General features: G+C 43.6%; 1 protein-coding gene across 1 annotated transcript in view; it reads right to left on the bottom strand.

Annotated features, from left to right (window-relative positions):
* Window positions 1–9,969: 9,969 nt before the first annotated feature.
* Window positions 9,970–26,930, bottom strand: part of LOC129851158 (tumor necrosis factor receptor superfamily member 1B-like) — a 29,979-nt gene continuing 13,018 nt past the window's right edge. The window contains exons 2-9 of the mRNA XM_055917499.1: window positions 16,945–17,050; window positions 16,459–16,584; window positions 12,708–12,863; window positions 12,470–12,563; window positions 12,114–12,301; window positions 11,734–11,808; window positions 11,553–11,617; window positions 9,970–11,278 (exon numbers count right to left, since the gene is read on the bottom strand). Of these exons, the coding sequence (XP_055773474.1) occupies window positions 10,799–11,278; window positions 11,553–11,617; window positions 11,734–11,808; window positions 12,114–12,301; window positions 12,470–12,563; window positions 12,708–12,863; window positions 16,459–16,584; window positions 16,945–17,050 (1,290 nt within the window). The 3' untranslated portion in view covers window positions 9,970–10,798. The remainder of the gene's footprint in view (window positions 11,279–11,552; window positions 11,618–11,733; window positions 11,809–12,113; window positions 12,302–12,469; window positions 12,564–12,707; window positions 12,864–16,458; window positions 16,585–16,944; window positions 17,051–26,930) is intronic.

Here is a 26,930-nt window from a genome sequence, read left to right as displayed (position 1 = left end):
GTTCAGGGGCAGAACGACAGATTTTTACCTTGTCAGCTCTAGGATTCGATTGAGGCCAAGTCATAGCCAGTCACTAGTTGGCTCCTTGTGGAGCCTTATCCCCCAGGCCATAATGAATGCATTTGTATTTATTGTCTTTTATGTATTAGCTACTAATTTTGTTAACATCTTTGGTGCCTATAATGTTACATAATCTGCATTTGTCTTAATTAAAATGTGTACCTACAGGTCAGCTAGCAGCTAATGTTTTGTGCCTTAATTAACGTTAATTTCCAACCTACAATTTTCCCAAGGACAAACTCACTCCACCACATAATGTTAGCCTACTTTAAAACTGTCCTCCATATCGTGCAAGTTAGCTAGCTAGGTAACATTAGCTACACCATTGAATTTTTAGTCTGGATTAACATTACTTTTATACCCAGGCATTATTGAAGGTAATGTAATCACTAACGTTAGCTAGACAGCTCTAGCTAGCTAACAGTAACTGTATAAATCAAATTTCAAATCAAATTTATTTATATAGCCCTTCTTACATCAGCTTATATCTCAAAGTGCTGTACAGAAACCCAGCCTAAAACCCCAAACAGCAAGCAATGCAGGTGTAGAAGTACGGTGGCTAGGAAAGGCACTCAATACATAGACAGTTAGCTAGCTAGCAAGGTTGCTAGGTAGCAAGCAACCTAACCCAAACTAATGTTATCTACAGTGTCTTCAGAAAGTATTCATGCCCCTTGACTTATTCCAAAAAAAATGGTTGCCTTAATTCAAAATGGATTGAATATATTTTTTCTCTCTCACTCATTTACACACAATACCCCATAATGACAAAGTGAAAACGTGTTTTTAGACATTTTTTATTTATTGAAAATAAATTACAGAAATATCTAATTTAACAGCAGTATTCACACCCCCGAGTCAATACTGTATAGAAGCACCTTTGGCAGAGATTACAGATGTGAGTCTTTCTGGTTAAGTCTCTCAGAGCTTTGCACACCTGGATTGTACAATATTTGCACATTATTCTTTAAAGAATTCTTCAACCTTTGTCAAGGTGGTTGTTGATCATTGCTAGGCAGCCATTTTCAAGTCTTGCTATAGATTTTCAAGCTGATTTGAGTCAAAACTGTAACTAGGCCACTCAGGAACATTCAATGTTGCCTTGGTAAGCAACTCCAGTGTATATTTGGCCTTGTTTTTTTGGTTATTGTCCTGCTGAAAGATTAATTTGTCTCCCAGTGTCTGAAACAGGCTTTCCTCTAGGATTTTGCATGTGCTTAGCTCTATCCAATTTTTGTATCCTAAAAACTCCCTAGTTCTTGCTGATGACGAGCATACCCATAACATGATGCAGCCACCACCATGCTTGAAAATATGATGAGTGGTACTTAGTGATGTGTTGTGTTGGATTTGCCCCAAACAACGCTTTGTATTCAGGACAAAGAGTTAATTTATTGGCCACATATTTTGCAGTTTTACTTTACTGCCTTATGCAAACAGGATGCATGTTTTGGAATATTTTTATTCTGTGCAGGCTTCCGTCTTTTCACTCTGTCAATTAGGTTAGTTTTGTAGAGTAACTACAATGTTGTTGACCCATCCTCAGTTTTCTCCTATCACTGTTATCAGGGAACAGCCACTGTTACCTGCCATTGGTCAGTTCCGGTGTTATGAGACTGAGGGTCTCTCGTCACAGATTACTTGTTTACATAGCAGGTTAGGATAACTATTGTGGCAGGTTAGGTGAATTAGCGTGGCAGGTTAGGTGAATTAGCGTGGCAGGTTTGGTGAATTAGTGTGGCAGGTTAAGAGACTGAGATTAAGGTTAGGAAAAGGGTTAGGCTTAGCTACAATGCTACAGTTGTCAACAACTGTTGTCCCCGATGCAAAATAAATGGCCACGGACCACTGGCAAGCATACATAGGTTTTTACTTGATATCAAGAAAGGTTAGCAGAGCATTTTCGCTAACCCTAACTCTTTTCCTATCCTTAACCTTAGTCTCCCAACCTGCTACATTAATTCTCCTAAACTGCGATGAAAAAGTCACTTCGCTATCAAAGTGGCGTGAAAAGAGTGTTTCCCTAGTGGAGTTGAAAGATGCAGGGGGATTTCGGCGGAAATGGAAGTTAGGTTGATAATACCGTATCTGTGTAAACCAGAAACATTCACTTTTTTCAAACACTACTAAGGGTTTTGGTTGGGGAACGCTGTCAGCAGAGAAGGGTGCAATTGCGGCACAAAGGAACCCGTCTTTACACTTCTATTGGTACATTTTTAAGCTACGACTCCGGTACATAGCCGGGAGGCTGGGCTGCATAGGATGAACTATAACATAGGATGCCAATTGCCGATAAACCCCACGGAAGAAGGGCAGGTGTTCAGCAGGTATTAGCAAAGGACACTGGGTGCTAGCTAGCAAGGACTCTGGTACACAGCAGGCGGGATCAGTAGCTAGCTAGTAGACTGTCCTTCACCCCCTCTTGACAAGCACTGCTTTCCCGCTTTAATCGCGGCGAAGGCAGATGTTCAACAGGCGGGGTGAAGGACACTGTGTACTAGCTAGCTAGCTACACTGAACAAAAATAAAAACGCAACATGCAACAATTTCAAAGAGTTACAGTTCATATAAGGAATCAGTCAATTGAAATAAATAAATTAGATCCTAAACTATGGATTTCACATGACTGGGAATACAGATATGCATCTGTTGGTCACAGATACCTTAAAAAAAGGTAGGGGCATGGATCAGAAAACCAGTCAGTATTTGGTGTGACCACCATTTGCATCACACAGCGCACCACATCTCCTTCGTTGCTCAGGCTGTTGATTGTGGCCTGTGGAATGTTGTCCCACTACTCTTCAATGGCTGTGCGAAGTTGCTGGATATTGGCGGGAACTGGAACACGCTGTCGTACACGTCGATCCAGAGCATCCGAAACATGCTCAATGGGTGACATGTCTGGTGAGTATGCAGGCCATGGAAGAACTGGGACATCTTCCAGGAATTGTGTACAGATTCTTGAGACATGGGGTCGTGCATTATCATGCTGAAACATGAGGTGATGGTGGCGGATGAATGGCACGACAATGTGCCTCAGGATCTTGTCATGGGATCTCTGTGCATTCAAATTGCCATCAATAAAATGCAATTGTGTTTTTTGTCCATAGCTTATGCAAAAAATAACCCCACTGCCACCATGGGGAACTCTGTTCACAACGTTGACATCAGCAAACTGCTCACCCACACAACACCATACATGCTTTCTGCCATCTGACCAGTACAGTTGAAACCGGGATTGATCCGTAAAGAGCACAATTATCCAGTGTGCCAGTGGCAATCGAAGGTCAAGACCCTGGTGAGGACGATGAGCGCACAGATGAGATTCCTTGAGACGGTTTCTGAAAGTTTGTGAAGAAATTCTTTGGTAGTGCAAACCCACAGTTTCATCAGCCTTCCAGGTGGCTGGTCTCAGACGATCCCGCAGGTGAAGAAGCCGGATGTGGAGGTCCTGGGCTGGCATGGCTACACATGGTCTGCAGTTGTGAGGCCGGTTGGATGTACTGACAAATTCTCTAAAATGACATTGGAGGCAGCTTATGGTAGAGAAATTAACATTAATTTCTCTGGCAACACCTCTGGTGGACATTCCTGCAGTCAGCATGCCAATTGCACTCTCCCTCAAAACTTGAGACATCTTTGGCACCGTGACAAAACTGCACACTTTAGGGTGGCCTTTTATTGTCCCTAGCACAAGGTGCACCTGTGTAATGATCATGCTGTTTAATCAGCTTCTTGATATGCCACACCTGTCAGGTGGATGGATTGTCTTGACAAGAGATAAAATGCTCACTAACAGAGATGTAAACACATTTCTGCACAAAATTTGAGAGAAATAGGCTTTTCGTGCTGATGAAACATGAGACCAGTACTTTACATGTTGCGTTTATATTTTTGTTCATCATACTTCTTCAGTTACATCCTTTGTACTCACTTAGCGCAACTCCAAAGACAACCAACTTGATAGGCGCTTTGCTACGCAGATTCACACGCAACACATTCCAATCCGATATCCTTTTTGGTTGCATTGCACTCTCCCTCTGCTCCTTGGAAACACAAAAAATAAATAAATAAGCCCACTTCTTGTTATCTTCACTGACGCAACCTTATCCAAAACATCTATGATATTCATCGGGACGTCAAACGGATCTCCCAGATATTGTCATCGGTCTAAAACCCTCACTCCAACAACAAAAAAAGTAATAGGTAATAGGTGAACAATAGGTAAGTAAAGAAATAAAACAACAGTAAAAAGACAGGCTATATACAGTAGCGAGGCTATAAAATTAGCGAGGCTACATACAGACACCGGTTAGTCAGGCTGATTGAGGTAGTATGACCTCCCGGGTGGCGCAGTTGAGGTTGTATGTACATGAATGTATAGTTAAAGTGACTATGCATATATGATAAACAGAGAGTAGCATCAGCGTAAAAATAAGGGTTGGGGGGGCACACAATGCAAATAGTCCAGGTAGCCATTTGATTACATGTTCAGGAGTCTTATGGCTTGGGGTAAAAACCGTTGAGAAGCCTTTTTGTCCTAGACTTGGCACTCCAGTACCGCTTGCCATGCGGTAGTAGAGAGAACAGTCTATGACTAGGGTGGCTGGGGTCTTTGACAATTTTTAGGTTCTTCCTCTGGCACCGCCTGGTGTAGATGTCCTTGCGGTCAGAGGCCGAGCAATTGTCGTACCAGGCAGTGATGCAACCAGTCAGGTGCTCTCAATGTTGCAGCTGTAGAACCTTTTGAGGATCTCAGGACCCATGCCAAATCTTTTTAGTTTCCTGAGGGGGAATAGGCTTTGTCGTGCCCTCTTCACGACTGTCTTGGTGTGTTTGGACCATTCTACTTTGTTGTTGATGTGGACACCAAGGAACTTGAAGCTCTCAACCTGCTCCTCTACAGCCCTGTCGATGAGAATGGTGGAGTGCTCAGGCCTCCTTTTCCTGTAGTCCACAATCATCTCCTTAGTCTTGGTTACGTTGAGGGATATGTTGTTATTCTGGCACCACCCGGCCAGGTCTCTGAGCTCCCCCCTATAGGCTGTCTCGTCATTGTCGGTAATCAGGCCTACCACTGTTGTGTCGTCTGCAACTTAATGATGGTGCTGGAGTCGTGCATGGCCATGCAGTCGTAGGTGAACAGGGAGTACAGTAGGGGACTGAGCACGCACCCCTGGGGAGCTCCAGTGTTGAGGATCAGCGTGGCAGATGTGTTGCTACCTACCCTCACCACCTGGGGGCGGCCCGTCAGGAAGTCCAGGATCCAGTTGCAGAGGGAGGTGTTTAGTCCCAGGATCCTTAGCTTAGTGATGAGCTTTGAGGGTACTATGGTGTTGAACACTGAGCTGTAGTCAATGGATAACATTCTCACATAAGTGTTCCTTTTGTCCAGGAGGGAAAGGGCAGTGTGGAGTGCAATAGAGATGGCATCATCTGTGGATCTGTTTGGGCGGTATGCAAATTGGAGTGGGTCTAGGGTTTCTGGGATAATGGTGTTGATGTGAGCCATTACCAAGTCATTTAGGCAGGTTGCTTATGTGTTCTTTGGCAAGTAGAGTATATTGTGATAAATTGCAGGCCACACTACTTGCCTAGAGAGTTTTCAGCTATACTTTTCGTGGCTGTTTATCACAGACAGATGCTGGCACTAACACCGCACTCAGTCAGCTGTATAAGGAAATAAGCAAACAGGAAACCAATCACCCAGAGGCGGCGCTCCTAGTGGACGGAGACTTTAATGCAAGGAAACTTAAATCAGTTCTACCAAATTTCCATCAACATGTTAAATGTGCAACCAGAGGGAAAGAAATTCTAGAACACCTGTAATCCACACACAGAGACGCGTACAAAGCTCTCCCTCGCCCTTCATTTGGTAAATCCGACCACAACTCTATCCTCCTAATTCCTGCTTCAAAGCAAAAATGAAAGCAGGAAGCACCAGTGACTCGGTCTATAAAAAAGTGGTCAGATGAAGCAGATCCTAAACTACACGACTGTTTTGTTATCACAGACTGGAACATGTTCCGGGATTCTTCCGATGGCATTGAGGAGTACACCACATCAGTCACTGGCTTTATCAATAAGTGCATCGAGGACGTTGTCCCCACAGTGACCGTACGTACATACCCCAACCATTAGCCATGGATTACAGGCAACATTCGCACTGAGCTAAAGGCCAGAGCTGCCGCTTTCAAGGAGCGGGACTCTAACCCGGAAGCTTACAAGAAATCCTGCTATGCCCTGAGACGAACCATCGAACAGGCAAAGCGTCAATACAGGACGACGATTGAATCCTATTACACCGGCTCTGACGCTCGTCGGATGTGGCAGGGCTTGAAAACTATTACGGACTACAAAGGGAAACCCAGCCGCGAGCTACCCAGTGACGCAAGCCTAGCAGACAGGCTAAATGACTTTTATGCTCGCTTTGAGGCAAGCAACATTGAAGCATGCATAAGATCACCAGCTGTTCCTGACAACTTTGTGATCACGCTCTCCGTAGCCGATGTGAGCAAGAAATTTAAACAGGTCAACATTCACAAGGCCGCGGCGCCAGACGAATTACCAGGACGTGTACTTAGAGCAAAAACAGACCAACTGGCAAGTGTCTTCACTGACATTTTCAACCTGTCACAGTCTGTAATACCTACATGTTTTAAGCAGACCTCCATAGTTCTTGTGTCCAAGAAAGCGAAGGTAATCTGCCTAAATGACTACCACCCTGTAGCACTCCCATCGGAAGCCATTAAGTGTTTTGAAAGGCTGGTCATGGCTCACATCAACACCATTATCACAGAAACCCTAGACCCACTGCAATTCGTAAATCGCACCAACAAATCCACAGATGAAGCAATCTCAATTGCACTCCACACTGCCCTTTTCCACCTGGACAAAAGGAACACCGATGTTAGAATGCTGTTCATTAACTCCAGCTCATTGTTCAACACCATAGTGCCCATAAAGCTCATCACTAAGCTAAGGACCCTGGGACTAAACACCTCCCTCTGCAAATGGATCCTGGACTTCCTGACGGGCCGCCCCCAGGTGGTAAGGGTAGGCAACACACTGATCCTCAACATGGGGCCCCTCAGGGGTGCGTGCTCAGTCCCCTCCTGCACTCCCTGTTCATGACTAAAACACCATCATTAAGTTTGCTGACGACACAACTGTGGTAGACCTGATTACCGACAACGATAAGACCGCCTATAGGGAGGAGGTCGGAGATTTGGCATGGGTCCCCAGACCTTCAAAAAGTTCTACAGCTGCACCATCGAGAGCATCCTGACTGGTTGCATCACTGCCTGGAGTGGTAACTGCTTGGCATCCGATCATAAGGCGCGACAGAGGGTAGTACGTACGGCCCAGTACATCATTGGGGCCAAGCTTCCAGGACCTACAGTGCATTCAGAAAGTATTCTGAATACTTATGTAAACAGTGCCTTCGGAAAATATTCAGCCCCATGACTTTTTCCAGATTTTGTTACGTTACAGCCTGATGCTAAAACTGATTAAATCTATACACAATACCTCATAATGACAAAGCAAAAACACGTTTATATAATTATTTTCTAATGTATTAAAAATAAAATAACTGAAATATCATACTAACATAAGTATTCAGACCCTTTACTCAGTACTTTGTTGAAGCACCTTTGGCAGCGATTACAACCTCGCGTCTTCTTGGGTATGACGCCACAGGTTTAGCGCACCTGTATTTGGGGAGTTACTCCCATTATTCTCTGCAGATCCTCTCAAGCTCTGTCAGGTTGGATGGGGAGTATCACTGTACAGCTATTTTCAGGTCTCTCCAGAGATGTTCGATCGGGTTCAAGTCCAGGCTCTGGGCCACTCAAGGACATTGAGAGACTCTTCCCGAAGTCACTTCTGCGCTATCTTGGCTTTGTGCTTAGGGTTGTTGTCCTGTTGGTAGGCGAACCTTCGCCCCAGTCTGAGGTCCAGAGCGCTTTGGAGCAGGTTTTCATCAAGGATCTCTCTGTACTTTGCTCTGTTCATCTTTCCCTTGATCCTGACTAGTCTCCCAATCCCTGCCGCTGAAAAACATCCCCACAGCATGATGCTGCCACCACCATGCTTCACTGTAGGAATGGTGCCTCGATCCTGACTAGTCTGAAAAACATCCACACTGCATGATGTTGCCACCACCATGCTTCACTGTAGGCATTCAGGTCAAAGAGTTCAATCTTGGTTTCATCAGACCAGAGAATCTTGTTTCTCATGGTCTGAGAGTCTTTAGGTGCCTTTTGGCAAACTCTAAGCGGGCTGTCATGTGCCTTTTACTGAGGAGTGTCTACCATCTGGCCAAGGAAAGCCTGATTGGTGGAGTGCTGCAGAGATGGTTGTCCTTCTGGAAGGTTTTCCCATCTCCACAGAGGAACTGTAAAGCTCTGTCAGAGTGACCATCGGGTTCTTGGTCACCTCCCTGACCAAGGTCCTTCTCCCCCGATTGCTCAGTTTGGCCGAGTGACCAGATCTAGGAAGAGTCTTGGTGGTTCCAAACTTTTTCCATTTTAGAATGATGGAGGCCACTGTGTTCTTGGGGACCTTCAACGCTGCAGAATTTTTTGGTACCCTTCCCCAGATCTGTGCCCTGACACAATCCTGTGTCAGAGCTCTGTGGATAATTCCTTTGACCCCATGGCTTGGTTTTTGCTCTGACATGCACTGTCGGACCTTATATCGACAGGTTTGTGCCTTTCCAAATCTTGTCCAATCAATTTGAATTTACCACAGGTGGACTCCAATCAATTTGTAGAAACATCTTAAGGATAATCAATGGAATCAGGATGCACCTGAGCTCAATTTCAAGTCAAAAGTTTTTGCTTTGTCATTATGGGGTATTGTGTGTAGATTGCTGAGGATTTTTTATTTATTTAATCAATTTTAAAATAAGGTTTTAACGTAACAAAATGTGGAGAAAGTCAAGGGGTCTGAATACTTTCAGACCCCTAGGCGTGTCAGCGGAAGGCCCAAAAAATGGTCAAAGACTCCAGTCACCCAAGTCAAAGACTGTTCTCTCTGCTACCACACGGCAAGCAGTAACGGAGCGCCAGGTCTAGGTCCAAAAGGCTTCTTAACAGCTTCTACCCCCAAGTCATAAGACTGCTGAACAGTTCATCAAATGGCCACCTGGACTATTTGCATTGACCCCACCCTTTGTTTTTAACCTGCTGCTACTTGCTGTTTATTATCAGTGCGTAGTCACTCTACCCCTATCTACATGTACAAATGACCTCAACTAACCTGTAACCCCGCACATTGACTCAGTACCGGTACCCTCTCTATATAGCCTCATTATTGTTATTTTATTGTGGGATTCTTTTTTTTAAACTTTAGTTTATTTAGTAAATATTTTCTTATTTACCAACAATGCAGTTTTAAGAAAATTGAGTTAAGGGCTTAAGGAAGCATTTCACTGTAAGGTCTACACCTGTTGTATTAGGCAAATGTGAGAAATAAAATTAGATTTGACTACACAGGTGCACCTTTTGCTGTGGACAATAAAAGGCCACCTAAAATGTGCAATTTTGTCACACAACACAATGCCACAGATGTCTCAAGTTTTGAGGGAGCGAGCAATTGGCATGCTGACTGCAGGAATGTCCAACAGAACTGTTGCCAGAGAATGTAATGTTAATTTCTCTACCATAAGCCACCTCCAGTATCGTTATAGAGAAGTTGTCAGTACGTCCAACCGGCCTCACAACCGCACACCACGTGTAACCACGCCAGCCCAGGACCTCCACATCCGGCATCTTTACCTGCGGGATCGTCTGAGACCAGCCACCCGGACAGCTGATGGAACTGAGGAGTATTTCTGTCTGTAATAAAGCCCTTTTGTATAACGACACAGGGCGAGACCCAGATGCAGACACAGGAGGCAGATGGTTTGAGTCTCTGATATTTATTAAAATACAAGGGGCAGGCAATAGGCAGGCCGAGGACAGGCAGATGTTCATTAACCAGGTCAGAGTCCAAAAGGTACAGGGAGGCAGGCAGGCTCGAGGTCAGGGCAGGCTGAATGATCAGGCAGGCGGGCTCAGTGTCAGGGTAGGCAAAACAGGTCGGAAGTGGGAGGGATAGAAAGCAGAGACTAGGAAAAAGAGGAGCACGGAAAAATATGCTGGTAAGCTTGACAAGACGAACTGGCAACAGACAAACAGAGAACACAGGTATAAATACACTGGGGACAATGGGGAAGATGGGCGACACCTGGGGGGGGTTGAGACAAGCACAAAGACAGGTGAAACAGATCAGGGTGTGACATTTTGTGTGGGAAAACTCATCCTGATTGGCTGGGCCTGGCTCCCAAGTCGGTGGGCCTATGCCATCCCATGCCCACCCATGGTTGTGCCCCTGCCCAGTCATGAAATCCATAGATTAAGGCCCAATTCATTTATTTATTCCAATTGACTGATTTCCTATTTTTTCAGTGTATATTTACAACATTCACAGTAATTACATACATTATTCACATATCAATCATTATTTGAACAGTCATTGACAATCTAATCAGGTGCTCAAGGCTTTCCAGCACAGCACATTATGACAAGTCCATGCCTAAGACACATGAACAGTCATTCTGTGCAGTCTCTCGTCACCAATTCAGTCAGCAACAGTAGTAGCATTCATATAAAAACAGAGACAACAACCAGTGTGAAAAAACATAATTGAAACAAAATCTATTGTCTGGTGCTGTACTATCTGCTGCCAGTCCTCAAACATAATTTCCACTCTCCTGTATTGCCGTAAGTGCCTCTTTTCCGCCCTCTTGCTGTGGCATGTTGACATACACCTCCTCCTCCCTTGATAGAGGGAGCTCAGGGTCCGCCTGGGATGAGTCTATGTGGGTGCTGGTAGGTTTGGAGCATGACCCATTTCCTATGGTCACAGGGTAGTTAACAGTGATGTTGACATTAACTAGGGGACTAGATGGCAGGGGACTGGTAGGCTGGGGGCTGGTGGGTTGAGGGCTAGGCTGGGTGCTGGGCTGTGGAGGAGTGGACTGGAGGGGGCCTATTGACAGGCCGTCCAGGCTGTTGGAGCACCCTGACACCCAGGTCCTTCTAGTATCCTGCTGGTTCTCTGCCTGACTGGGATTGCTGCAGTTTCCCTTTCCCAGCAAACATTGCTGCTGTTCCCGATAGCTGTGGATGAATGAACTGTTCTGAAGAACCATTGGTCTGGCACTATCAAACTGAGAGAGAGAGAGAGAGAGAGAGAGAGAGAGAGAGAGAGAGAGAGAGAGAGAGAGAGAGAGAGAGAGAGAGAGAGAGAGAGAGAGGGAGAGAGGGAGAGAGAGAGAGAGAGAGAGAGAGAGAGAGAGAGAGAGAGAGAGAGAGAGAGAGAGAGAGAGAGAGAGAGAGAGAGAGAGAGATATGTGATATGTTTAAGATTGAGTTGAAGCTGTTGAAATGTTCTTGTCTCCAACATATGCTTTACTTAGGTCAAATGGCAACAAAAAAACTCACTTTAATGGCCTCCCAATTTCCATTTCTATCTTCTGTAGAAGATACAGGCCTGGACCCTGTGAAGACTGTAAGAGAACATAGTAAACCTACACTCAAATATTGGTATACGCATATCTATCCTTACAGTCGGTCAATTATATTGTTATTACCCTAATCAAGTGCTTAGTCTCTAATGCTTTACCTTTCTTGTAAATGATTGTGCCTATGATCAGCAGCAGGATAATACCTCCGATAACACCTCCGATAACACCTGAAACTAATAGACACAGGAGCAGAGGTACAACAAAGCGGTATCCACACATAGGAGATAAGGAAGCAAAGAAATGTAAAAATCCTGAGTGTGGTCCAACAACTTCATATCTCTGACACATGGACTGCTGTACAGTTGTAGAATCTTAATTTGATCACTCTTTATTTGCTGAAAATTCCCCTACAAAATATTTCCATTAATTGTAATCCACATAATAATTCACATTTCCTCTTGCTGCAGGATTATTTTCTTGCTGTAGCAAACTTTCTCAATTTAAGATCCTACATCTGTATTTAGCTGCCTATATTTACCTATACGAAGGTCAAAGCCTGGTGATTTGCCCTCTGTATGCAGGCTCTGTAGACTAGGTGTGGTATGCCCTGTACCAGAGGTCGGAATTGTGGTCGATGGGCTGGTCGGTGGTCTAACCTTAGGTCCACACACCGAATTTGAGGTGGTGTTACCATAAGTCAGTACACCCCTTCTCTGCGACACACAGCTGAGGATACAGTGTCATTGTTATCATAATAAAGTTAATATATATGTGTGTGTGTGTGTGTGTGTGTGTGTGTGTGTGTGTGTGTGTGTGTGTGTGTGTGTGTGTGTGTGTGTGTGTGTGTGTGTGTGTGTGTGTGTGTGTGTGTGTGTGGGTGTGTGTGTCACTTACTCTGTGTGGTGCTGGCAAGTCTGGGTGTAGGAGTGCTGGTCAGAGAAGGTTCCATCAGGGCATGGTGCACAGTTCACATCTGAATATGTTGTCCCTGAAACATTCACCAACACAAACACATTTACAGTGAACAGTCATATTCAAACTTTCAACTTTCAGTATAATTTTCAATGAGGACAGAAACATGTTGAATTTGTGAGAAATACGGTCAGGCCGAACTCCTGTCTAGCAATAGTACCTTCTATGGCAACACCATGGCCAGGCTGGCAGTGTGTATAACTGACACACTCCTTACAGTTTGGGTGTTGTTCCATTATGCAGAACATCCCAGTCTGGCACATACACTGGGTTTTGGTGGTGCTGGAGCAATTCTGGGCATACTGCAGGCCTTTGTCTTCTCACATAAATAAATAAGATGCTCATTACAGATTAGATGTATCAACACACACACAAGCACACACACACACACACACACACACAAAACGTAATCCTAAGGAATAAATACAACAAATCTAAATCACTGTTACAGTGCCTTCAGAAAGTATACAGAGATTTTTACTAATTAATCAAAAATAAACGTGAAATGTTTTGAGTAAATAAGTATTCAACCCCTTTGTGCTTAACAAGTCATATAATAAGTTGCATGGACTCCCTCTGTGTGCAATAATAGTGGTTAACATGATTTCTGAATGACTACCCCATATCTGTACCCCACACATACAATTATTTGTAAGGTCCCTCAGTCAGGTAGTGAATTTTAAGAACAGATTCAACCTCAAAGACCAGGGAGGTTTTCCAATGCCCAGCAAAGAAGGGCACCTATTGGTAGATGGGTAAAAAAAAAAAGCAGACATTGAATATCCCTTTGAGCATGGTGAAGTTATTAATTACACTTTGGATGGTTACTCCACAATACAGGAGCTGACGTTACTCCACAATACAGGGGCTGAAGTTACTCCACAATACAGGGGCTGAAGTTACTCCACAATACAGGGTCTGAAGTTACTCCACAATACAGGGGCTGAAGTTACTCCACAATACAGGGGCTGAAGTTACTCCACAATACAGGGGCTGAAGTTACTCCACAATACAGGGGCTGAAGTTACTCCACAATACAGGGGCTGAAGTTACTCCACAATACAGGAGCTGAAGTTACTCCACAATAAAGGAGCTGAAGTTACTCCACAATACAGGGGCTGAAGTTACTCCACAATACAGGGGCTGAAGTTACTCCACAATACAGGGGCTGAAGTTACTCCACAATACAGGGGCTGAAGTTACTCCACAATACAGGAGCTGAAGTTACTCCACAATACAGGAGCTGAAGTTACTCCACAATACAGGGGCTGAAGTTACTCCACAATACAGGGGCTGAATTTACTCCACAATACAGGAGCTGAAGTTACTCCACAATACAGGGGCTGAAGTTACTCCACAATACAGGGGCTGAAGTTACTCCACAATACAGGGGCTGAAGTTACTCCACAATACAGGGGCTGAAGTTACTCCACAATACAGGGGCTGAAGTTACTCCACAATACAGTGGCTGAAGTTACTCCACAATACAGGAGCTGAAGTTACTCCACAATACAGGGGCTGAAGTTACTCCACAATACAGGGGCTGAAGTTACTCCACAATACAGTGGCTGAAGTTACTCCACAATACAGGAGCTGAAGTTACTCCACAATACAGGGGCTGAAGTTACTCCACAATACAGGGGTTGAAGTTACTCCACAATACAGGGGCTGAAGTTACTCCACAATACAGGGGCTGAAGTTACTCCACAATACAGTGGCTGAAGTTACTCCACAATACAGGAGCTGAAGTTACTCCACAATACAGGGGCTGAAGTTACTCCACAATACAGGGGCTGAAGTACGACGTTTGGCTGCATTAATCACACTGTTCGCTTGAGAACGGTTCAGTAGGAAACCAGAAATGTAGTCATGCTGAGGAGAGCTTTTGTGAAAGCTGTCACTTCCACAACGAAAATAGGCGAGAATGACCAGTTGGTGGGCGAGTGGCTCCATTTATGGAGGCAAGGGGCTCACTTCATTTGCCACTCAACCTGTCTGTCTCCAACAGATGATGTGATTGGTTACTTCGAATGTTCTCGAGTGGCTTAGTTACAGTTTTGACTTAAATCAGCTTGAAAATCAATGGCAGGACTTGAAAATGGTTGTCCAGCAATGTTTAACAACCAACTTGAAAGAGCTTGAAGAGTTGAAAAAATAATAATGGACAGATATTGTACAAACCAGGTGTGCAGAACTCTTAGCAACTTCCCACTGGTACACACTGATTGAATCAATGTTGTTTCCACGTCATTTCGATGGAATTAATTTGACCTAACATGGAAAAGTCTGTGCCCAGTGGGTTACCCAAAAAGACTCACAGCTGTAATCGCTCCCAAATGTGATTCTAACATGTATTGACATGTTGAATACTTATCTAATCAAGATATATTAGTGAATCAAATGCTTTATTTTTTAAATAATGAAAAGAATCTGGCTACAGACAGAAACAACATAACATTCTGAAGTCATATGTGGCAGAGTCTTACAGGCATGGGAAACAACATAACATTCTGAAGTCATATGGGGCAGAGTCTTACAGGCATGGGAAACTACATAACATTCTGAAGTCATATGCGGCAGAGTCTTACAGACATGGGAAACTACATAACATTCTGAAGTCATATGGGGCAGAGTCTTACAGACATGGGAAACTACATAACATTCTGAAGTCATATGGGGCAGAGTCTTACAGGCATGGGAAACTACATAACATTCTGAAGTCATATGCGGCAGAGTCTTACAGACATGGGAAACTACATAACATTCTGAAGTCATATGGGGCAGAGTCTTACAGGCATGGGAAACAACATAACATTCTGAAGTCATATGCGGCAGAGTCTTACAGACATGGGAAACTACATAACATTCTGAAGTCATATGGGGCAGAGTCTTACAGACATGGGAAACTACATAACATTCTGAAGTCATATGGGGCAGAGTCTTACAGTCATGGGAAACTACATAACATTCTGAAGTCATATGCGGCAGAGTCTTACAGGCATGGGAAACTACATAACATTCTGAAGTCATATGGGGCAGAGTCTTACAGGCATGGGAAACAACATAACATTCTGAAGTCATATGCGGCAGAGTCTTACAGGCATGGGAAACTACATAACATTCTGAAGTCATATGGGGCAGAGTCTTACAGGCATGGGAAACTACGTAACATTCTGAAGTCATATGGGGCAGAGTCTTACAGGCATGGGAAACTACATAACATTCTGAAGTCATATGTGGCAGAGTCTTACAGGCATGGGAAACTACATAACATTCTGAAGTCATATGGGGCAGAGTCTTAAAGGCATGGGAAACTACATAACATTCTGAAGTCATATGGGGCAGAGTCTTACAGGCATGGGAAACTACATAACATTCTGAAGTCATATGGGGCAGAGTCTTACAGGCATGGGAAACTACATAACATTCTGAAGTCATATGGGGCAGAGTCTTACAGGCATGGGAAACTACATAACATTCTGAAGTCATATGGGGCAGAGTCTTACAGGCATGGGAAACTACATAACATTCTGAAGTCATATGGGGCAGAGTCTTACAGGCATGGGAAACAACATAACATTCTGAAGTCATATGCGGCAGAGTCTTACAGGCATGGGAAACTACATAACATTCTGAAGTCATATGGGGCAGAGTCTTACAGGCATGGGAAACAACATAACATTCTGAAGTCATATGCGGCAGAGTCTTACAGGCATGGGAAACTACATAACATTCTGAAGTCATATGGGGCAGAGTCTTACAGGCATGGGAAACAACATTGGGTATGGATACGTTGGGAACGTGTGTCTGAGCAAATGCGATGTCATTCATGTTTGTTGAAATGTATGAATACTTTCTGAAGGCACTGTATATAACATGACCAATAATTTACTGCAATATAATCCACCCACCTTCTGAACACTTGGGACATCTGAAGCATTTTGTGAAGTAATTGAAGGTCCCACTGTATTGGCCACTGGGACATGGTTCACACACTGTGTCTGAGGTAGTGCTGCATTCATTCTTCAGGCGTGTCCCTGTCATGACATTTAAGCAATAAGGCACGAGGAGGGTGTGGTATATGGCCAATATACCACCGCTAAGGGCTATTCTTAGGCATGACGCAACGTGCAACCCCCGAGGTGCCTTATTGCTATTATAAACTGGTTACCAACGTAATTAGAGCAGTAAAAATAAATGTTTTGTCATACACATGGCATACTGTCTGATATACCACGGATGTCAGCCAATCAGCATTCAGGGCTCGAACCACAGTTTATAACAATGCATAACTTACAGTAATCATCTCAGTACCTGTACATCTTTCTATCCCTGAAATCCTGACTTTCATATTATGTACGGAAACAGTTTAATTCATGTTGACGGTCATCCCTTACCAGGAGCACACTTGCTGCAGCACAGGTTTGTAGGTGTGTTATAGTATTCAACTGCGTTGTTGCGACAGGCTTCAGCAGAGTCTGGTGTGTATGGCAGAGTGTACACCTGTAGGGAAAAAGAGACCATGAAGTGCACCTGATCAGAAGGAGGAATGATGAGTAACATGTCCAACAATATTTTCCTTTTTCTTCTATTTAAACTTCTAGTACAACCCAAGGGTTGGATTTTGTGGCCGAAGAAGACCTATTATATTCTATCTGTTGGAGACTAGGGAATATACACTGAAACATTTGTGGTCTAGTCATTATTTGCCAGTAGACACAGGGCATGTAAAACACACAATGTACTGACAGTAAAACACATTTTAAAAACATGTGTGTCTCTAGTATCTCGTGTATGACATGAAGTGGTAGGAGGAGACAGGAGAGAGAGCGATTGAGAGAGAGACTTCTGATAAGCTGCCAGGACTGGCTACGTGGTCTGACTGAACAATACAGCTATACCACTGCCAAGGCCTCACACTATCATCCTCCCTCGCAGCCTTTAGGACAGAATGTCTTTAACAGCCATTTCCTTTTCACATATGGCAGCCACCCAAAACAAACACATAACAAATCAGGAAAAGTGAATCTGGAGTTTTATTGACTGGAGGAAACCCTCAATCTTTTTCTCTGGCACTCCCCTAGGGCTAGTGTCATTGAGGAAGGTAGTGACTACAGAGGCGTCACTCACAGGGTGGGGAGCAGTTATACGAGGGAAGAGAAATAAAAGATTGTGGTTCCCACAGCTCTGCCACATTCATATAAATGACCTTGAACTGATGACAGTGCTTCATTCTTTGATGCCCTTCAGGACAGACAATCTGTGTAGAATACTATGTACATTATGCACTGGGAATGCGACCCTAGTCCCTGTGTCTTTGGTTCAAAAGACGATGCAAGCCGATCATTCACTGTGAACACGTTAATACCAATAGTAGCCAGAAGAATGGTGGGAATAGTTCTAAACATGCTGTCACGCCCTGTTCTTTCACCTGTTCCTGTGATTGTCTCCACCCCCTCCAGGTGTGGCTTATTTTCCCCAGTGTATTTATCCCTGTGTTTCCTGTCTTTCTCTGCCAGTTCATCTTGTATGTTTAGTCAAGTCAACCAGTGTGTTTTTCCCGTACTCCTTTTTCTAGTCCTCCCGGTTTTGACCCTTGCCTGTTTCTGGACTCTGTACCCGCCTGCCCGACCATTCTGCCTGCCTTGACCACAAGCCTGTCTGTCACTCTGTACCTCCTGGACTCTGATCTGGTTTTGACCTTTTTGCCTGTCCACGACCATTCTCTTGCCTATTCCCTTTGGATTATTAAACATTGTAAGTCTCCAACCATCTGCCTCCTGTGTCTGCATCTGGGTATCGCCTTGTGCCTTGATACATGTAGTTATAAAGATGTGGATTTAACAAGAGAGAAACAATAAAAATGCACAATTAGTAATGTATAAGGAATCATCAACAACACAGTAATGGCAATTCGTTGGATATGTGCACAGTGGCGTGTAATCATGGCTGCCAAGGGAAGCCAGGCTTCCCCCCAAAAATTGACCAATTTATCTTTCGTCTCTCTGTTTCATAATTTTCCTTGAATTCGCAAGAGGCTGAATGTATCTCTCACAGGAGAAAGCATCCAACCGAGTGAAACTGCGCCCCTCTGTCTCTCTATGTGTAAGCCATCTATTTGATGATGTCTGGTCCAAATGAGTATGACATTGTTGCCGCCCGTAGCATTGATTGCAAGGGAAGCCAGCAAGCATTTGGCCTCCCTTGATAGAAAAAGTATAAAAAATTTGCCAGTCAGCGTTGAGCTAAACTGAGTTGAGCTCAATTGTGAATGGTCCTGGCACACTCAAAAGTGTCAAGGGAAGCCAGCTTGAATTTTGGCATCACTCTAATCAAATCGCATTGAGCGAATTTTTGTGGCTAGCTAGCTAAAATTGTCACTTTCCAAAATTAGTCATGGATAGGGAATTGGACTTGTGGTTGTATTTAATTCTCCGTACTGGCCAATGATTATAACGGCGATTCTGATCCAACCATTAATTCATACATTGTTGTGCCCCTGGCCTGAGAGGATGTAAGTTCAATATGTAGCTAGATGTAGAAGGCTAATGTTAACTAGCTAACGTTGCCCATGAATGAAAGTTAGGCTAGCGAGCAAGCATTTTAGCAAGGTAGCCTAGGACAACAACAAAACTAAAAGTGCACTGTATGACTAAGTGATAGACCGTTTTGTCAACATGAAAGAGAGGAGGATGGCATTGGCGTTTCTCTACAAGTAGGGTGAGTAAACATGTTTTTCTACTTGCATGAACGTGAACGCACACACACACACACACACACACACACACACACACACACACACACACACACACACACACACACACACACACACACACACACACACACACACACACACACACACACGCACACAGAAACCAGAACCATGGACAGCCACATCATATTTAGCTTACGTTGATTGGTGCTAGAATAGTGGAGGCAGCGCTTTGTGGACTTCACCGGACAGAGGTTGACATCCAGTTGTATGATAAAACAAAGGTGTGGTTGAACTTATTCTGTCACTGTGTCTTCTTATTGTCTCAGCCTTAAGGCCTATATATCACAGTCGCAAAGCAAATGAATGAACAGGTTAAAGAGCAAACAACACACGTATCACAACAATATGCAATAGGTTGCAATATGACTTTTTACTTGAAACTTAAAATCATCAAATCAAATCAAGTTTATTTTATAAAGCCCTTCGTACATCAGCTAATATCTCGAAGTGCTGTACAGAAACCCAGCCTAAAACCCCAAACAGTAAGCAATGCAGGTGTAGAAGCACGGTGGCTGGGAAAAACTCCCTAGAAAGGCCAAAACCTAGGAAGAAACCTAGAGAGGAACCAGGCTATGAGGGGGGGCCAGTCCTCTTCTGGCTGTGCCGGGTGGACATTATAACAGAACATGGCCAATGAAACTTAGCTCAATGACTGGAAATCTGCAGGAACAGTTAGCATGCTAGCAGTTCTTATTCATCCGACTCTGGGAAAGTAAATAACGGTCTTCATTGCCAACATTTCGAACTATCACTTTAATATAGAGGAAATTGGAGCCTCTGCACCGGCTCATTCCGGGGTAAGTGCAGCTGTGCAGACATTTTCTTCACTGACTAGTGAGCAACAGCAAGCACTCCTGAAAGTGTCTGGAGTTGGGAGTAACGCATAGGGGTATTTGGCATCTGTGCGGTCGTCAAATTGGCTAAATTTGCGACAGGAAAAAGTATTACATTTAGTGGGGTAACAGGGACAGAATGTAAAGCTATGCAATTACTAGCCATGCTGTTTACAATAGGTCCAGTAATAATACCGGGCTCATTCTTTATGGTAGCTGGGGTAGAACCAATTTTGAGTTTAGATCATTTTTGCTAAATGCCAGGGCAATGGATTCTAAAAGGTAACAAATTAAAATTGGCACGGCCAAACACTTCTCGCAAGCTCAGAAAACCTTAGGGGTTTTAATTTCGTTAATTTCACTTTATTCCATCTTATTCTGAAATAGCTTTACAGAATTGAGAAAAGGGAAGAGGTGTCCTCGCGAGAAATTAGAGTGGAGTTAATATTGTGAACAATTGTTTGTAGAGTTTAAAAAAGCAATTGTGTCAAGCGCCAGCATATCTTTGCCTTCTTGGGTACAGTATCCCAAAGGTCTAGAGTCAGGCTAAGGGAGAGTGGGAATCGTCATGTTAAACTTCGGTTTTTGCCATATATGATTATGCATAGCTTAACACATTATTAATACTTGTCATATTTTGTGTTTCTTTTTTTTTTCTTTTGCTATCACTCTCTTAGGAACCCAAAGAAGGAGGAGAAAGTGAAAAGCTCCAGCTGAAATGGCATTATCAGTTGTACAACAGGAGAGGTAATGGCAGATAGAGTATGTATAGTGTGATTATAAATTTGAGGCCAGGGCTTTATGCCATGGAAGCAGATTACATAGTCAGAGGCCATACGTCTCTGAGGTGTAAACATACAAATCAACTGAGAATATTAATCATGTATTCATTTCAAAGTTTATATAATGTTGAACAGTATGGAGCTACTATTCAAAAACGAGGGACTGTTGGATTCTAGCTTGAAATATACTTATTCATGTTACCATACTAGGACTTATTGATTACCTTACATGTATAAGGAATATATATGTTGGTGTCAATGAAGGGTGGATAGGAACTTGGTTTATGGAAAGTTACTGAGCGAGACAAGGGGAAGTGCAGGAAGTTCATATTCTGTTCCATGTTTCTAAGGAGGGAGGTGAAGGGTAATAGTTAGTCTCCGATAAGGCAGGCCAGCTGTGGGACTAGGGAGGAGCGAGGAATTCGGCTTGAGGTCAAGTCAACAGATGACGTGAAAAGAAACCCTTGGGAGGGGGGCCAGAGGGGCCCACCACAACGACCCTCCTACTACAGTCCTATCTCACACACATACACTTCCACACCCACAAAGGTTCTAGCATCAGGCAGGGCCATGACTACACCAGTGAGAGGAACCAATTAAGTTCCTGCCTAGCAACAGAGATGTATTGGCTATCTAGATGTGTAAGGAGTAGGAGGTTATAAATATATGCAATTGTGTAATCATGCTGTCTTTGCAGCTGTATGACCCAGTGGGTGAATAAACTTGGTTTGAGCTTTTTCTAGTGATCCGTTTGAATTTTTACACATTTTAAAGAAGACACTGGGATTGTAATATTTTTCCTAGAGTAGACTTTGGCACTAATTACAGGCAACTTTGTGAGATTATAAATAATGTTACAATCAAAATGTTTAGGGTTATGTATGTTATAGCAGAGGTAGCATGAGGTAACATGTAAAGTTACCACTCAAATCTGAACATATGAAAACTGTTTCCCAAATTCCACCAAAATGTCTCCTGCCCCACTGGAGGAGACAATACACTAGACCACGTGTATACAAACATTTCGGAGGCTTACAAAACCATTCCCCTCCCCACGCGGGACAGTCTGATCACCTTTCACTCTTCCTACTCCCCAAGTATTTACCCCTCATTATTACCCCTCATTAAACACGTGTGGCACCAGCACCAGTTTTAACACACAGACTAGAGATTGGTTGCCACTCAGGCCACCCTTGACTCCCATACGGACATTGAAACATATGCTTCTTCCATTCTGGATTACATCAACATCTGCATCAACAATGTCATCACCCATAAACTAATAAAGACCTTTCCCAACCAGAAGCCTTGGATGAACAGAGAGGTCCGACTACTGCTGAAGGCACGCAACGCTGCTTTCAGATCTGGCGATGCGGAAGCCTACAGATCATCCAGGGCCAACCTGAAAAAGGGCATCAAGATGGCTAAACATTACCACAAACTGTGGATTGAGGAGCACTTCAACAACAACTCCGACCCTCGAAGCATGTGGCAGGACATCCAAGCCATCACAGACTACTGGCCAAAAAACCCTACCCCACAGCCAGTCTCCATCGCTCCATCGAGTTAAACAGGCTCTATGCTTACTTTGACAGGGACAGCAAAGATCCAGCCATCAAAGCTGAGCTCCCCCAAGACGACCTCCCCCTCAGACTATCGATCGCAGATGAGTTTTCTGCACTGAGCAGGGTGAATGCATGCAAGGCTGCTGGTCCTGATGGCATCCCCGGTCGTGTGCTCAGAGCATGTGCTGGGCAGCTGGACAAGGTCTTCACTGACATTTTCAACCTGTCACTGGCCCAGGCGGTTGTCCCCACGTGCTTTAAGACCGCAACCATTGTGCCAGTGCGGAAGTAGTCGACCGCATCAAGCCTGAATGACCTGTTGCACTCACCCCCACGATCAGGAAGTGATGATGCCACAAACTGCTTGCCACATCCATGCCACAAACTGTTTTCCCTCCTACCATCAGGCAGGCGGTACAGGTTTCTACATTCCCGCACTAGAAGGCTCAAGAACAGTTTCTTTCCAGCTACTTTAACCCTGCTGAACTCTGTGATACGGTACTATCCATATCCACCCGCCCACCGCTTAGTACTGCCTCTCAGGAACCTTGTTGCACTACTCTCTTTGCACTCTTCATGGCACTACTGGACTCTGACATTGCTTTGCAAAACCTGATTAAGGACATAATTCAGTTGTACATGTACATGTCTACCTCGGTAACCTCATTGCTGCTCTCCCTGCATTTCACTCGCATGCCTCTTTGCACTTTCAATTTGCCTTCATTGCACATTTAGACTTGCAATTTGTACTTGCCATTTGCCTTCATTGCACATTTATACATCCCACTTAATAACATACATTGTACTTAATTGTTTCACATGTACATTTTTTGTACTCTTTTATTTGCACTTCTGGTCAGATGCTAACTGGATTTTGTTGTACTGTACTTGTACTTGTTCAATGACAATAAAGTTTAATCTAATCTAATCTAAAGTGGGCCTTCATCAATGTTATTCATGTGAGAAGGTGGACGTGAATCCGGGTCTCCTGCTTGTCAAAACACTTCCTTAGTCCACAGCCAGTCTTCAGGACTAAACAGTTGTGCTAAACCACCCTTGTTACACTGAGTATATGGGGCCTGGTTCAGACTTGAGATAAGTAGACAACATGAACTCAATAACATTTTTACAAAAAAATTGTTTCATGTTTCAACTTATCTCAAGTCTGAATAGGACCTAGGGAGCAAGTTTTTTTAGAAATTCCACATTTATTTTTTCATACCTTCATATCAGAAGACAAATGTTTATATTAAACGCAAAATGTGAACTTCAATCATTGTGCTGCTGTACTGTTCCCCCAGGCTGAGGCATGGAGGTGGAGAGAGGGAATTTGTGGCAGGTGTGCCCTCTAGCAAACTCTATGGTAAAGTATAAAACTAGGCAAGTTTGCAGGTGCCTCCCTGGGATTTGGGTCATTCACAAACTCAGACAGTTAAGAGCACACCAAACGCTCAGATTAAACTCTCCAAAACAATCCAAGAAAGTGTGTGTGTCAATGAAAATGTGAGTACACAATGTTATCACATTGAGGAAGGAAACTCAATAAGAACATTTGTTTTGTGTAGCATTTTGGCCGCTAACGCTAATTGTCCAAGTAAAACAGCCATTTTGATTAATTGATCAGTTTTCTTGATGCTACATGTAGTTGTTAATTGACACGTCATTGTTTGCAACTTTCGTGCACTTGTTTTTATGCAAATGAAGGCCTGCTTTTAGTGCTTTTTACTGCTGGCTGGTTTGACTACTATTTTTATCTACTGTTTGATATATACCCCACATGCTATATGGTACACTAAATAGCCACTGCCAGTTTAGCTTGCTCTAGCTTTGGCCTAGGTCTTAAAAACACTAAACGGGATTCTTCTTCTCCCTACAGTTTTCATCTGTCAGCTTCATCCACAACTGGCTCATGTGAACTACAATCCCGACACTGTTTTAACATTTTGAACCCTCAATCATTTTTTTTTAATTTTTATTTTTTACCTTTATTTAACTAGGCAAGTCAGTTAAGAACAAATTCTTATTTTCAATGACGGCCTAGGAACAGTGGGTTAACTGCCTGTTCAGGGGCAGAACGACAGATTTGTACCTTGTCAGCTCGGGGATTTGAACTTGCAACGGTTACTAGTCCAACGCTCTAACCACTAGGCTACCCTGCCGCCCCATATTGCTTGCAATATGGCTTTTGAAACATATGGCCCGTATCTTTCATCAGCGAGAAAGAATCCTTCAAATAAAAATGCTTACTGTAGCAATTTTACATAGACCCATACAGCTATGGGTGCCTCCATCCGCCATAACTACACTTCTGCTACACATCCCGAGAACACACAGGTGTTCGGTGTGCGCTAGATAGCTAATTAGCACAGGTGGTCACCTCTGTCTTCCATCTGTTTTCCGTAAACAAGCACTATAACATGCAGATATGGCTGTGTGGAAAACTAACTCTACAAATGGTCTGTATCAATTTAACCTTAAATGTTTTTTATTATTTCTTGTTGAAAGAAGGTCCCTATGCTTCCAAAACCGTACCGCAAGCGACCAATCATCTGGCTCTCTACAAAACTAACCGTACAGAAGACTTCTTCGTCCAATGACTCTTATGTGTAATGTAATGGAATTGAGCATTATGATTATCAAATTAATTCAAATGTATGTTTTTGCACATTTTCAAATGCCTGTATGGCAAAAATCAAGATTTTGCTGTTTTTCATTTTTATGAGCGTCTATGTCCTATTAGACCCTGGTTCGATCCCGGCTGTATCACAACTGGCCGTGATCGGGAGTCCCATAGGGCGGCGCACAATTGGCCCAGCGTCGTCCGGGTTAGGGGAGGGTTTGGCCAGGGTAGGGCGTCATTGTAAAATAGGAATTTGTTCTTAACTGACTTGTCTAGTTAAATAAAACTGTCAGCTTGTTCTCGTGTTATATTTTTAGTCTTGTCGCTTTCGATCCTTCTGTCCTGTCTGCACCCCCCATTTACACCAGAGATCTGTAAATAATGACTAGATGCCCTAACAATGGGAGTCGTTGTCCCGAACACGGGAAGGCAGGCGACAAGTTTAGGTCCCAAATAAGCCCCTAGAAATGCATTGGGCTTATTAATGCCAGAGTGAAACCTTTCGGTTCACCTCTTTCTCTATGGTTTACACACACACCAAGCCCCTTCCCTGCCTCTCACAAAGTTGAGAGATCACATCTTCCCCTCTGACAAGCGGTTTCAACTCGCTATTTGCATTTGAGGTTTGGTCCAAGTCCAACATAAATCGGTCATACGTACATCAAAACCCATTGAGACATTATTTTACAGAAATGTAACTTTTTTTAACGATACTGACATTGGGGTACCGCAAGCAGCATTTTAGCTGAAGATTGTTATTAGCTGTTCAGTCTGTATTTGTTTTATATATAAATGTGCAATAAGCATAAAACAATATTGTATAAGGAATTGACAACTCTTCTCATTCTGAGAAATAAGGTAGGTCACTTGATGTCAACATCTGAACAAAGTGGACAGACTAATATGCTTTTCAAACACTTGGAGACAGACACGGGTGTGTTCATAACAATTCAACTGTGTTAAGCCTTGTTAGCTAGCAAATAGATCCAAGTTGGCTAAACTTTAAATATAAAGATTAGTTGGCTAATCACTAGCGCATGAACTTGAGATTGTTCATTTTCTATAGCCTAATGCCTGCTACAAGAAGTTAGTCATTATTAGTGATTGTGCATTATGCATGGTTCTAAAAAAATGAACGTCCTCTCACTGTCAACTGCGTTTATTGTCAGCAACCTTAACATGCGTGAATATTTGTATGAACAGAACAAGATTCAACAACTGAGACATAAACTGAACAAGTTCCACAGACATGTGACTAACAGAAATGGAATAATGTGTCCCTGAACAAAGGGGGGTTCAAAATCAAAAGTAACAGTCAGTATCTGGTGTGGCCACCAGCTGCATTAAGTTTTGCAGTGCATCTCCTCCTCATGGACTGCACCAGATGTGCCAGTTCTTGCTGTGAGATGTTACCCCACTCTTCCACCAAGGCACCTGCAAGTTCCTGGTCATTTCTAGGGGGAATGGCCCTAGCCCTCACCCTCTGATCCAACAGGTCCCAGACGTGCTCAATGGGATTGAGATCTGGGCTCTTTGCTGGCCATGGCAGAACATTGACATTCCTGTCTTGCAGGAAATCAAGCACAAAACAAGCAGTATGGCTGGTGGCATTGCTGGAGGGTCATGTCAGGATGAGCCTGCAGGAAGTGTACCACATGAGGGAGGAAGATGTCTTCCCTGTAATGCACAGCGTTGAGATTGCCTGCAATGACAACAAGCTCAGTCCGATGATGCTGTGACACACCGCCCCAGACCATAACGGACCCTCCACCTCCAAATCGATCCCGCTCCAGAGTACAGGCCTCGGT

Source organism: Salvelinus fontinalis, chromosome 3 (genome assembly GCF_029448725.1).
Source record: "Salvelinus fontinalis isolate EN_2023a chromosome 3, ASM2944872v1, whole genome shotgun sequence".
NCBI classification, from domain to species: Eukaryota; Metazoa; Chordata; class Actinopteri; order Salmoniformes; family Salmonidae; genus Salvelinus; species Salvelinus fontinalis.
This window is presented reverse-complemented; position numbering and strand designations above follow the sequence as displayed.